We start from the raw sequence: 14197 nt of genomic DNA on the forward strand, positions 1-14197 counted from the left end.
GAAATGCCATACTGTACAGATTCAAATAAATAGCCATACTGGCTCTGCCAAAGAAACATGAATGCCAGGCTGTGTGAAACCACTGAGACACAAGATTCCTATTCAATCAAACTGAACATCCACAAAGAGCCGTATTTTCTAAGGTCTTGAGCATTCTCCAGTCTTTTGAATTAAACATGGGCATCTGGATTTAGTTCTGTTAATGGTCAGTGAAGCAGCTGGTTTTAAACACATACAGTATATGCTTAAAAAGCTAATGATGTCTTAGAAGATCTCATGTGAAATAAATGTTTCTGCAGAAGATTTCTGATTCAACGTTAAAGTTAAAAATATGATTTTAAACACACCGTGGTATTTAAATATTTTCCTTTAAAGTCAATGAGAAATAGCATCTGCAATTTTTAAAATTTGCACATTGTACTTTCATAATCTGATGTATTTCCAAGTAAAACACCATATTCAATGAGAAAAAATACAAGAAAAAAAAAAAAGTAGCCTGTGACTTGATTTTCCTGGGAATCATTTTAATTGTGAAAAGAATCCATAACACATACCAAAATGGAGCCAGGTGGTTGGAAGAAGTTGAAAAGTAAAAGGGATTTGTAATATCAGCCAAAAATGTACCTGGTACAGCATGCATATTTAGTGAATTGGATTGATTTGATCTGTTACCTTTTCGAGGGAGACAATCTGCTGTCTCTGCTTCTCATTCAGCATCTGGCATTTGTTCTGCAGCGCACCTCGTTCCTCCTCCAGACGCAATGCCTTGTCCTTCAGACGAGACTTTTCCGATTCAAGATCCCGAATGACGGCCTCGTGAGTCATTTGAGTGGCCTGCAGACTTCCGATCTGACCTGATCGGCAGACACAACAAGCTGGTGATGGGCCACTGGACAGAACTGCGCACTATTTGCCAGAAGGTCAATGGTTTGAATCCCATCTATTGCAGATGGGGGAAATACCTAGATGAAGGCAGACAGGATCAAAGATCCATTCTAACTGCCAATATTGTTAACATTAAACCCTACTGCCCCAAGGAGTGTTGTTTACTCTACACCTTATGTTTGGATGCCTAGTGTATGACTATGTTAAGCAGTGTTGGTAACGTTACTTTTAAAAGTAACTTTTTGAAAAATATTGTGTTACTCCTTAATAAAGTGACTTAATTAATTAAAAAGTTAATTTTTAAGGAATGTAAAGCGTTACGTTACTTTTGCATTATTTTTGCATTACTTTTTTTCTCACAGCCACTTTCTCTTCTGCTATGTTTGCATTACATTGCATACAGGAGACATTAAAGTCATGCTAGCTACTGTACAACACGTCAATACAACATAGTAAACAAACAGATATTTAGAAAGTAGGTCTTCATGTCATATTTATAATAAAGAATCAATAACATAAATATGCATGATTTGTTTTTCCATCAACATGGCAGCCAGTATGAATAATGAAGAATAACCACTGTCTTAACCAAAGTAGCAAAGTCCAACACTTGAACCTGCATCATATATGTCATCATGTGCTATGCCCATCGACAATGTCAGAGTCAACTTAAGATGTTTTTCAAAAGTCAGGATAAAATTCAGCAGGGAATGCCAGCCTAACATGTTCAAGGAATGTGTCTGATGAGAAAATAATATTTTTCACTTAAGTCATCTCGCTTGTTTTAAGTTGATCCACGGTGCATACAGACACCACAACTTCAAAGGCGCATGTTGATACAACTTGAATGGAATTGTTTTTAATGCATCCAAAATGTCATAAAAATGGTTTGTTTCGTGAATCAAACTACTTTTTAGAAACTAAGACATTTTCTCTGCATACACAATTGATGTAGAATGTTGTGTGGAGCGACTGATCCAAAGTCAGCTTTTCTCATCCCATTCTCCTAGTTATGGGGAGCTGTAACACGGAGCAGTTCGGCTGCATAAGTTAGTGAATTGAGCGAGTATTTCATCCTGTGTTTCATGTCGTGGCCAGTGGAAGACTAGTCTTATCCCTCTGCCTAAACGCATTTACTGATTTTTTTAATGCAGTGTGTATTAACACATGAATGAATCTCGTTTCACTCAACCTCATATTATGACCTCATATTATGCTAAAACACGAAATGCGCATGTGCGTTAGCGCGTTGACTGACAGGCGATGTCTGTATCTAAATGGTGATTAGCTTTTTTACCTGCAAGGTGGAACTTCCTTTCTACATCTATTGACTGTTGAGTGCTAGAGCTTCTTGGTTGGGCATTCTAATTTCTCCCATTCATTTAAATAGAAGTGACTCATCTCTGCTAAATAGTCTTTGGCCTCACACTCTATAGAACTACAATGCCCATCATGCACTATGTCTCCTCACCGAAGTTTGCACAATTTTACTCCTGATTTCTCGCAATACAGGGACAGTAGAGGCATACAAAACAACGCATTACTTTATTTAAAAAGTAACTCCGATTTCATGTTCTAAAATTAAAAATATTATGTTACTTTACTCGTTACTCAAAAAACGTAATCTGATTATGTAACATGCGTTACTTTTATCGTGTTACCCCCAACACTGATGTTAAGAGTGGAATACTAGCATATTGACTATTACAAAAAAAACGTTAACAGTGTGCAAAAATGTATGTTTCAAACTGAAGTGTGCTAAATTATTGCCCTCATTACATTGCATGTTTAATTCAGAGAGTGCTGCCCAGTTATCATCTCAGAAATAGGAATAATTTATCAAAATTTGTGTAAAAATGTCTTAAAGGAATATTCCGGGTTCAATACAAGTAAAGGTCCATTGACAGCATTTGTTGCATAATGCTGATTACCACAAAAAAATAAAAAAATAAAAAACATAAAATTCAAGGTTAAAATGAGGCACTTACAATGGAAGTGAATGGGGCCCATTTTTGGAGGGTTTAAAGGCAGAAATGCGAAGCCTATAATTTTATAAAAGCACTTACATTAATTTTTCTGTTAAAACTTGGGTGTTATTTGAGCTGTAAAGTTGTTTAAATCGCCACTTTTATAATTGGATATAACTTCACATAGAAAAGGATAGTATGTGATTTTATCACACTAAAGTCATGTGAACACGCATAATGTTTATGTCTTTTGGCTATACTTTTGAAACAGTGGGTATTTTAAAGTTTACAGATTGGCTCCATTCACTTCCACTGTTGATGTCTCACTGTAACCCAGATTTTTGCTTTTATTAAAGAAAAGGATGGACAAGTGTTACAAATGCTGTTGAACCCAAAATATTCCTTAAAGCTGTGCCAGTCCGATCAAATAGCGGGTCAAAAAGGAGATGTTATAAATGGCTTGTGATTCAGTCGGCAAACGGGAACTGTAAGGTCAAGTCGAAATGTAATTTTGGGAGACTTTATTACAATATAACAATTTTTTAAACTTGGAAATTCCACACTTTATTTGTTTTATACGAATATGAAACAGTGTTTATATTAGGTTGATATAATGAAACTGAAATAAGTTTTACTTCTTTTGTTAAATATCTCTGGTGACCTTGTGGGCAATGAACGCATGTGTTCCATCATGTCAGAGTGTTACACTGCCATGGCAGAATGTAACTGTAGTTTCATTCACCATTTACATGCGTTGCATATTTTTCATTGCATCTCCTTTTGTGATGAATGTAGTGACAAAGAGATAATTTTTGGGTGAAAGAACACATTAAAGGCAAATGGCCGGAGAAAATACAAACTTGGTGACGACAGCTTCTACTCAATGTTTAATGCATGTTTAATGCTCATGTATGTGTAAAAAGCACATTCACACTTTATATACACTAAACACAAATACATATAGATATATGTGAGTGTAATGTTTCAAAGTGTATTGATTTGGCCCAGATAAAAGATAAGAACTCTGTTTGGCATTTAGATGTGACAGGCCCAGATGGGATCTGCCTCCCTCTGGGAACATTCCAGAAACTGGGTGATAAGCACAGCTAGGACACACATCTGCAGTTGCCAGGATACCAGGAGGTGATCCGTCACCCAAAATTTTACTGTCAACAAGCATGGTGCCTGAAACTAGAACCTATTTTCAAAGCACCTACTGTAGTTTTGGAACTAAGATGCTGATTTTCAATCCTCATACATAAAAAGCAACAGTAATTAAATCCAGACAATATTTAGCAATCAGTGTTCCATGAAGCAAACTTTAGTTCTTTCATAGCCTTTCATTTGATAGCCAATGAACTATTTAAAGTCTTGAATTAAATAAATTATAAGAAAAATAAGTATCTATCCACACTGTTTTTGTCTAACTGACTTGTTAGACTGATTATGTCTTTGAGACTTGTACTAATGCAAAAAAAATTTTAAAAAACAATTACTAGCAGAGGCCCTAAAAGTATTTGGACACTAAATACACATTTAAAAATGTATGAATGTCATTGCATTGCATAACAAAACAGGTAGTGCAGTGGTTATCTAGGCTGGTAGCCAAAACCTAGGTTCGAACCCCTCAATGACCAATATATAAACTATCACCAGTGAGCCCTTCAGAAATACGCTTAAAGGAATAACCCTAAAAATGAAAATCCTGTAATCATTTCCTCACCCTCAATGTCATTCCAAACCTGTATGACTTACTTCTGCAGAACACAGAAGGAGAAAATAATGATAATTTAATCCACTCCTGTTGCCTGGATTCATACAATGGCAGTCTCATGTACTAAAAGCATCCAAAGGTGTCATAAAAGTAGTCCATGCATCACATTCCAATGTTTTGAAGGCATTCACCATGCTGCCATGTTTTAAGCACTAAACAATGCAAGTTTTCGCATGAACATGCAAGCCTCTGTGCACACAAGCTCTCACAGTGCTCATGAAGGTGCAACGGATGTCAAGATATTTACAAAAAAATTGGACTTAAATTTCAGGTTGTTTCTCACCAAAACCTATTGTATACATTCAAAAGACTTGGAAATAAGATGCACGGCTTGCATAGACTACTTTTTTCTTTTATTCTTTTGGGTCCTTCTCAATACTTTAAAGTGAGTCACTATCAACTGCCACTGTCTTGAAGTTGGACCGGGAAAGCCATTAAAACATCTAACTTTGTGTTGCGCATAAAAAAAGAAATGGTTTCACGGTTTGAAATGACATGAGTGTGTGTAAATTATGACATAATTTTCATTTCTGTGTGAACTATCCCTTTAATATGCATAACCAAAAAGTGAGTACAAGGTTACTAGTGAGAAAATAATTATGGCTAATTACAAAGTCAGCTGTTATAGCCATATATTAGGCCTTATTTGTCATGCTACAATAGATTATAAACCCTCCAAATGGAGTCACAATTAAGACATCGCAGTTCAGTGTTTTGCTTACAGGTAACGGATCTGTTATTTGTTGCCTAAAGGAATGTAGAAGGAAAAATCAGCTAAAGTATATGGAGTTAGATTACACAGTGAACTGTGAGGTTATAAGAGAACATGCAGATATCTCACTGGCTTTGAGGAGGATCTCCGTGGCCTGCTGTTGTACTCTGTCTCTGGATGCCTCCAGCTCGCACTCCGCCTCCCTCTGCCTGATCTCCACGATCTCCGTATCCTTAGTCACCTCCTCCAACTGTTTATGTAGCTCCTGCAAACACACACAGTACAAAATTGGCTTTGGCCATTCAACATAGTACCAAAACTGTTCATCATACAAAAGTAAACAAATGTCTTTAAACATTAATTGAAATGTATCATCACTATAAACTACATTGGCCCAGCAATATGCATTACTATTGTGTGTTTGGATTCAAAATGTAGCAAGCAGCCAATTATTCACCATAAAAAGCACATTGTAGATCCCACACACCATGTTTATCCTTGTTGGATATTTAACATGGTTTTCGGGTATGAGGGCATGTCATGTAACCTGTTCATGTTAGCACCTACTAATTTGGCTAGCTGCTACCAAGTGACAGTGAATTAGTACAAACTAGAATTTGATTGGACGCACAGCCTTTGACATCAACAACAAAAGATGGGAAGCATTTTTTATCCTTTCTTTTAAAAGATGATTAGCATGCAGGATTATATAGTGAGTTGTATTTTATTACTTACATTTAGCACTGTTTTTCTCTGCTGTCAGTGACCCTTTCAGAATAGACTTCAACCCATTTTTTGGGGTCACATCCTACCAGCGTCTTAAAACTTAAACGTCTTAACCCCCCATTCATTCTAGATTCTATTTGTTCACATTAGTAGATGCATTAGGTAACACAAACAACCAATGAACAATTTTATTACAGCATTTATTAATCTAGGCTAATGATGATTTATTAAAATACAATTGTTTATTGTTAGTTCATGTAAGTTCATAATGCACTAACTAATGTTAGCATCTATAACTTTTAATTTTACAAATGTATATGTTGAAATGAACATTAACAAAGATGTTTACTAAATGTAGTTTACTAATGTTAACAAATACAACCTTGTTGTAAAGTGTTACGATAAATCAAAGCAAATATTTCTTATGAACAATATTTTTCATCATTTCCAATCAAGCTGTAATTTTGTCAAATCATGAAAATATTATTTATTTGTGTGTATTCAGGATACCCAAAATGCTAGCAATTAAATAAGCCTTAGCAAGACCAAGGAGTCTGCTTTTTTAATGTTTAAAATGTCATTTCCATCACAGGATTTTAAACAAAAAACATAATTTGAGATGCTAAATGATCTTTGTTTGATCAGAAAAATTATGTTTCAGAAAAAAAATGACATAAATTGTCCTGTGATGCACGTAAAGCATTTCAATTGTTGGACATTGTTAGTAGACAATGTCTAATAAATAGACTAGTGATAGTGTGAAAGGGGAGTTATGTTCTAAAAGTCCAAAGAAATACCCAATTAGGATTTTTACAATCTTGAATTGTCATATTGTGCATTGTAGAAGACAAGCAGACGGTCTTTCAGGCCTAATTGGATGGGTTTACTGGTGCAGTGAGAGTTTTATATGCACTAAGACATTCAATATTCATTAAAGTATGCACATTTAAGTTCATGGTTCAAGAGAGCTATACACTGAGATCAGTTTACATTTTTAACATTAACATTCGTCCATTTAACATTTATTTTTGTTGGCCTCAAAAGAGCGATGGAATGTCTGCTGCTATAATGCCCTGTGAATTCTTCTAATAAGGTGCCAGAAGTCTCATCTGGAAAATAGAACCATGTAATTGGTTGAAAATGAGCACCTGGGGAATGTAAGTGGCCCTTGATTGGTTCATGTCTAATTTACAACACTGTGACTGCAGGCTAACCCCAGATATTTAGGAAAAGGTTGCTTTCTACTGCAATAATTTTACCTGTTGATGCTGTATTTTTCCCATAATGAAAGCTCTAAGTGATGTGACATGGATACAACAAACATCTCACACCTGAGCAATTCAACATTTGATCAGCTTAAATGAACACACACTGACTAGTACAGACCCCAGGGAGCCGGATCATTATGAGCTTGAGTTGGAAAATGTCACAGTGACTCAAGATCGATTCCATTAAAGATCTGCTCTATGTATGTGTGTTGAACTGGCGAGACAAGCATATTGCCATTAAACAGGCATTATAATGCGTCATTAAAAAACATATGTAAGACACTCACCAAATTAAATCTGCCAACATTTTTTATTTTTTAACTACTGTATTAAAAACCTTGCCAAGCATGTATCTTTTGATTACACTCATAAATGACACTTGGTCACTTCCTCTATTTAGAAGCAAGTCCAAGAAATGCAGTGGTGGTTCATAGCAGATTATTATTTTTTCAAAGATATTTTAAAGACAAATCAGAGCTCAAGGTGTGTTCCATTTGAAGTTTCTTTGTATAAAACTAATTGAACCAAAAATGCCTGTTTGCATTACACAGTTTACTGATTGAAAATATACTGCAGTGCTTAAAATAAGTAAAAAAAAAAAACAAAAAAAAAAAAACTTATTTATACAATATGGTAAAATATTTTTCCCCCTGGTGTTTCTTTTATTCATATTGAAAGCTTTATTTTCATGCTTTAGATACTCTCACTCCTGTCCAATACTGACAATCTGTTTTGTTTGAAACCTTTTAACAAAAAATCATTAAATACATGTCTGTATGCACAGAACAGCACTTGCATCATTTGGTTGATGAAGCTGTTGCAGTGTTACCAGATCTTGCAACAGAAACAAACAACCTGGTCTGGAAAAATAAGCCCAAAATAAGCCACTTGCCTCACTAAAATAAGTGAAAATATGCAATAAAATGTTTTCCTGTGTGGTGGATTTATCAGCATAGAAATCACACAGTTAATTAACAGTTACAGTGCGTATTTTAATTACAGATCTGCTTCTCAGTCAAAACCAGGCAGCATCAAATCTGTATGAGTGCATCATATCTAACAATAATTCAGTGAAGACTTGGAAACAACTGAGACAATTACTTTTTACCTCTAATAATGCTTTCCTTGTATCTGGATTAACCGTGCATGTACTATATATGTAGTAATTATACGTAGTTGTTAAAAAGGTCTTCATTCACAGAATGCGACATCCACAATGTGCAATTAGGCAGAGAAATGTGTGATGCAGCAGTTTCCTTCAGGGTCAAAGCACGTTTAATTTTTTCGGGCAACATGAAGTGGTGTAGTTCCAAAAAGTTACTGTGTTAAACCCTTTCTATCGGAACAAATTTAACCGGTTATAACCGGTGTGGCGGAACGACCCGCCCCTCCCTCTCGTCATTGTTGCCCCGCCTCTTAGGGCCATCTTTCAGCCAGGCTTAAGACGGGAGTTGGACAGGAGAGCGAGAAGAGGTGCATAATTAATCAGCCTCATTCTGACAGTGGTGGATGAAGCACACCTGATGTGAATAATGCTTCATCACCACTGTCATGCAGAGCACACCTCTTCTCGGGGAGCTGCCATAAAATCTCTATGTGTGCACACATTGGCATCCTTGCAAGCCCAAGCCCAAGCCCAGGTCCAGAGCGGGGAGGGTTTGGCCAAATTAGATGCGTCGCCGGACCCGCTTCTCCAACCCCCGGCGCGAGTTAGGTGTGTCGCCAGGGGAGAACAGCACATGTCGCGGCCGACAGGCTGAAAACTGGCATTTCTCTGTGCGGTCAGAGACACTTATATGATTCGTGTGAAAAACACGAGAGAGTTTCAAACTTATACCGGTTGATAAACCCTCTCCTCTCATGTGAAGACACTGTCCTTTGTGTGCTCTCATTGCAGCTAGATTTTAACATGATGTCTTGTGACGTAGTGAATCATAATATATGTGTCACGGTGTGTATCTTATCATGAAGAAAATACGCGATACGCAGCCCTGTTAAGAAGAGAGAGTTTGTGAGTTAAATGGATCGAAGTGAACAAAAAAGGTAAGAGTGTGTAGTCATAGCCCATTATACAATGCAAAAAAAAAAAAAAAAAAAAATAGTGTTATTGTTTTGTCTTTTTTGGCTTGTTTTCCAATGTAAATATTTAAAACTCCTTACATTAATTTTTTTTAGAGAATGTTGAATATAATATTTAATATTTTAAAATATCAAAAATATCCTTAAACAGGATACATTTACCTGAGAAGCAACATATAAGATATTTAGACTTGCTTTCAAAGAATATATATTGAATACAAGTATATTTTGTCTTTACTGCACTGGCAGAATATGAACAAGTGAAAAAATACACTTATACTCAAGATACATTCTCTGAAAGCAAGTCTAAATATCTGTAGTTTCTATCATATCTTATATGATTTTTAGGTAATTTTAAATGGAAAACAAGACAAAAACACTTGATAACAATAGGAATTTTTGCAGTAAATTGTTTTATGAATTAGACTGAATAAACTCCAAGTATTTTTTCCCTTGTAATTCAGTGAATGTCATTTAGAGGTATTTTGAAAAGATGATTTTGTTGTCTTTATTGTTGTATTCACGTTTAATACATCCTTTTAAGTCGAGGCACAAGATGAATAAAAGAGCTAATGATTAGTCTTTGCAATAATTGACGAATAGTCGAATAATTGTTCAATTAAATGTCAGATTAGTCGATTATCAAAATAATCGTTAGTTGCAGCACCTCTCTCCAGCAGCATGTCTTTACCTTGATGTTGTTCTCAGCAGCAATGAGGGAGGCCTGGAGCTTGTGGGATTTCTCCCTGCTCTCCCTGGCCTCCTCCTGCACCCGCTGCAGCTCGCTGCGCAACTTCCCCAGAGTCTTCTGGAGCGCCGCTTCCTGTGCCTGAAACTCCTTCCTCAGCTCGGCCTCTGTCTTCTTCCAGGCAAGCAGGTTCTCCGCAGTCATCTGCTGTGTACGCTTCATCGCCTCCAGTTCACGTTCGTAGAAAGCCTGGGCTTTGTTTAGCTTGACCTCGTACTCCTCCACCAGACGCTTCTTGTCCTGTTTCAGTTCCTCGACCCGCTCGGTCAGCGAATCCACCTCTGCTTTATGTAGCTGTCCTAGTTTCTCCTGGTCTTTGTTGTAGTTGGCATTCTGGCTTTGGTGTGACCGAAGCAGTTCCTGGACCTGCAAAATAAAAAAATTTAACAAACAAAAACAACAACAACAACAACAAAATGGCTTAAACCAGCCTGGTGGTTAGCTGGTCTCCCAGTATGGCCAAGCTGGTTTGGCGATTCAGTTTTGCTAGTTTTATAGATGTTTGGGCACTTTTTAGCAGGTCAGACTGGGAGACCAGTTGGGCAACCAGCTAAGACCAGTAAACCACCGTAGGCTGTTTTAAACTTGTTTTGCATCAGTGAATGCATTATAATTGTTCGATTAATTCACTTTGAGATAACCTACAAAATGTGATTATTCTGTGACATCTAAATTAACTGGTTTTATTCAAGTCAAAAATATTATTTAACATGAATGAATCATCCTAACTTAATTAGGATATGCCAAAAAAAATAAAAAAAATAAAAAAAAATAAATAAATAAATAAATTGTTATGTTTAGATCAAGCTAGATCAATAACTTCTCAAGGTAACAATTGCAGTTTACCACTTTTTACAGTGCAGGATAGCCTCATGGTTAAAGAGGTGAGAAGGCAATGGTTGTAGGTTCAAACAACATAAAAAGCACTTTCTGAATTTTTGACTTATTTGGATAAAAGTGTCAGATGTGAACAGAGCACAACAGTCTGGTTTCAGTGAAAATCCAAGTTGTTTTTCATAGGGAAATGTAATTACAACTTGTAAACCTTTAAAGAAAGACCTACCATGAGCTCTGAGGTTGTAAATCGCTGGTATATGCTCCTGTTGAAGCCATCAGTCTGCGTTATTTCAACTTCAATAGCAAAAAATGGAATTTAATATCAGAATACCTGGTGAAGAACTACACTACCCATGATTCTGAGGGGAATTATACACCAGTGAGATAATCTTGGCAAACAAACCACGGCAAAAGAGCTCTGCAGCGACCGTCCACTACCATGACATATAGTATTTTGAATGACACAATTAAGTTGGTCTCCTTACACTTTCAAACTACTTATATAATCAACAACTTAAAAATGTTAAATCATTTTTTATTTGATTTTGTCATTCGCAATGCTTCATGTGATTGTAGCTTATTCCCTCATTATTAATTTCACAGTCATTTTGTCCAATTTCCAAATACTTTTTGCTTCAAATCAAAGTTTGTAATATTATGATTTACCTCGGAGCTGGTTGGTTTGGTTCATGGCTTAGAGCTCTTTTCTAATATGGCTTAGAATTTTTTTTATAGCCCTTTGAAAAAAAAAAAACAACGAGAAAAATACTTGTGCAACCAAGATGGCTGAAAAAGTGTGCAGGCGCTGTTGCAATCAACCATACTGAAACTCCACGTACCTCCTGCCGATGTGCGCTACGCAGCTCCTCTAGAGCCTGCCGTTTCTCCTGCTCAAACTGAGACTGCAACTGTCCGAAGGAGCGAAGCTTCTCCTCAAAAGAACGTCGCATTTCCTCCACCTCACGGGACATAGTGACCACACGCTGTGTGTGCTGCACCTCTGTGCACAGCTGCATGTCCTCGACCCGTTGGCGGTATGTCTCGAACTCTGTCAACGCCTGCTGCTTCATCTGCTCGTGCAGCTCCATGGACTCCTCAAGCGACTGGATGCGACGCTTCAAGTCCATCTCATCACTGATCTTGCTTTTGTACTGCATGATCTTCTCCCGTGTTTCTGAAAGGATCTGCTGCACCTCCTCTTCATGGGCCTCCTTTAGGGTCTGGATAGCTGCTTCATGCTCATCGTTCTTGGTGTTGAGGGCGTAGATCACCTAGAGAAGAGAGGAGATGGAGAATTAAGAGATCTACAGTGGAAATGGTCAAAAGCACAAAAATACGTGGACACCCCATTCTAATGAACTCTTGGTGTGAGTTGTGAGTTGGGGGCGGGGCTATCTGTATGTTTGATATACAGAGAACAGGGGCGTATTCAGAAAGCTGTTTTGAAAACAATGTTTATTTTTGCAATTCCGTTTGATGGTGCTAGTGGTGCAGAAATTACACACTTCAGCTTTAAGGGCATCTTTAAGCTAGTATACACCAAAAAGTTGACAAAATTATCTGTCAGCAGATATTACAAATAAAAATTACAGTCTATCTCTACTGGGAAAACGTCCTGGTTACTTTCGTAACCTCCGTTCCCTGATGGAGTGTAATGTAGTGACACTAGGGGTCACTCTTGGGAGCCCTAAACACCTCTGCTTTTTGAAAAAAAGCCAATGGGAATTGGCGAGTGGAATTTGCATGCCACTCCCCCCGGACATACGGGTATAAAAGGAGCTGGTATGCAACCACTCATTCAGGTTTTATGCTGAGGTGCCGAGACAAGGTCAAGGCCATTTCAGCAGGTAGTTCAGTGTTGTGGCAAGAGGGACACAACGTCTCATTCCCTCCATCAGGGAACGGAGGTTACGAAAGTAACCAGGACGTTCCCTATCTGTCATTCACTCGACGTTGTGTCGATGTAGTGACACTAGGGGTCCCTATACAAAATGCCACAACTAGCTGAACTGTGTTACGTGGACTGGCGGTGCAAGACAGGCAGACCGCTGTGTGCCTCGTAGCCAGCACACCAGGCCGTCACGTAACCTCCCCCAATGCTCTTATGAGCATCGAACGGTCCTTTGGGAAAAAGTTGACTTGCCCAACATATAGGGACAGGCTAACCCAGCCATGGCCTCTTTTCCTCTTTTTTCTCCCCAAAAAGAATGGACTTTGTTTACCGGCTGGGGGCCATAAGTGTCTACGTTGGGGGGTGTCACTCCCAAGGGGAAGACACCGCAGAGACCACACCCCGTGGGGGGAAATACGTCACATGGTCTTACCGAGTCTTGTCGGAAGTATGTCATGTGGAGAAGTCCTATGGTAGGTCCTCCCCAACAGGGGAGGAGTTCTTCAAACACGGTGACCGTGGGCAGAGGAACCTCTGCCCAAGGAAGACGCAGTTTACTGACAGGGAAACGATTTAGCGGAAGATATATCACATGGGGTCACCTATGGGGAACCAGCACATGTGGAGCACCTACCCTAATACAGGGCTTAGTTAGCACATGTACTGGGACCGCAGCGAGTTTCTCCGCAAACTCGTCTGCGACAGGGCTAAGGAGGAAAGTCATCCAGGGATCACAACTTGTGAACACGACTGGGACTCAAAAGCGCACGTCTTCACCTCATGGGTACACCCAGCCAGCTGTCCCGGAACTTACCTGCTCTTACCTGACAACACACGGGAAGAAACAGGCTCAACCCGGAGATTATAGAAGGTGTTGTGTGTTGCCCAGCCCGCTGCTCTTCAGATGTCTGCCAAAGAGTCGCCACTGCTCAGGGCCCAGGAGGCCGCTACACTCCTAGTAGAGTGGGCTCGTAACCCCACGGGGGGCTGCACGTCCTGAGCATGATATGCCATCACGATGGCGTCAACGACCCAGTGGGCGATCCTCTGTTTGGAGACAGTGCTTCCTTTCCGCTGTCCACCAAAGCAGACAAAGAGCTACTCGGAGCTTCTAAAGCTCTGTGTGCAATCCAAATAGATGCCTAAAGCTCGCACTGGACACAGCAATGCCAAAGCTGGGTCTGCCTCCTCCTGGGGCAGCGCTTGCAGGTTCACCACCTGATCCCTAAAAGGGGTCGTGGGAACCTTGGGCACATAACCCGGTCTCAGGATCACGTGAGTGTAACCCGGACCGAACACCAGGCACGATT

General features: G+C 38.7%; 1 protein-coding gene across 2 annotated transcripts in view; it reads right to left on the reverse strand.

The window, feature by feature from the left end:
* The window catches only part of LOC127416039 (protein FAM184A-like), a 172765-nt gene that overhangs the window by 103809 nt on the left and 54759 nt on the right, over nucleotides 1-14197 (reverse strand). For both annotated transcript variants that reach the window (XM_051655131.1, XM_051655130.1), the window contains exons 2-5: nucleotides 11836-12267; nucleotides 10103-10525; nucleotides 5468-5603; nucleotides 673-854 (exon numbers count right to left, since the gene is read on the reverse strand). In XM_051655131.1, the coding sequence (XP_051511091.1) occupies nucleotides 673-854; nucleotides 5468-5603; nucleotides 10103-10525; nucleotides 11836-12267 (1173 nt within the window). The remainder of the gene's footprint in view (nucleotides 1-672; nucleotides 855-5467; nucleotides 5604-10102; nucleotides 10526-11835; nucleotides 12268-14197) is intronic.

This window comes from Myxocyprinus asiaticus, chromosome 25 (assembly GCF_019703515.2).
Source record: "Myxocyprinus asiaticus isolate MX2 ecotype Aquarium Trade chromosome 25, UBuf_Myxa_2, whole genome shotgun sequence".
Lineage (NCBI taxonomy): Eukaryota > Metazoa > Chordata > Actinopteri > Cypriniformes > Catostomidae > Myxocyprinus > Myxocyprinus asiaticus.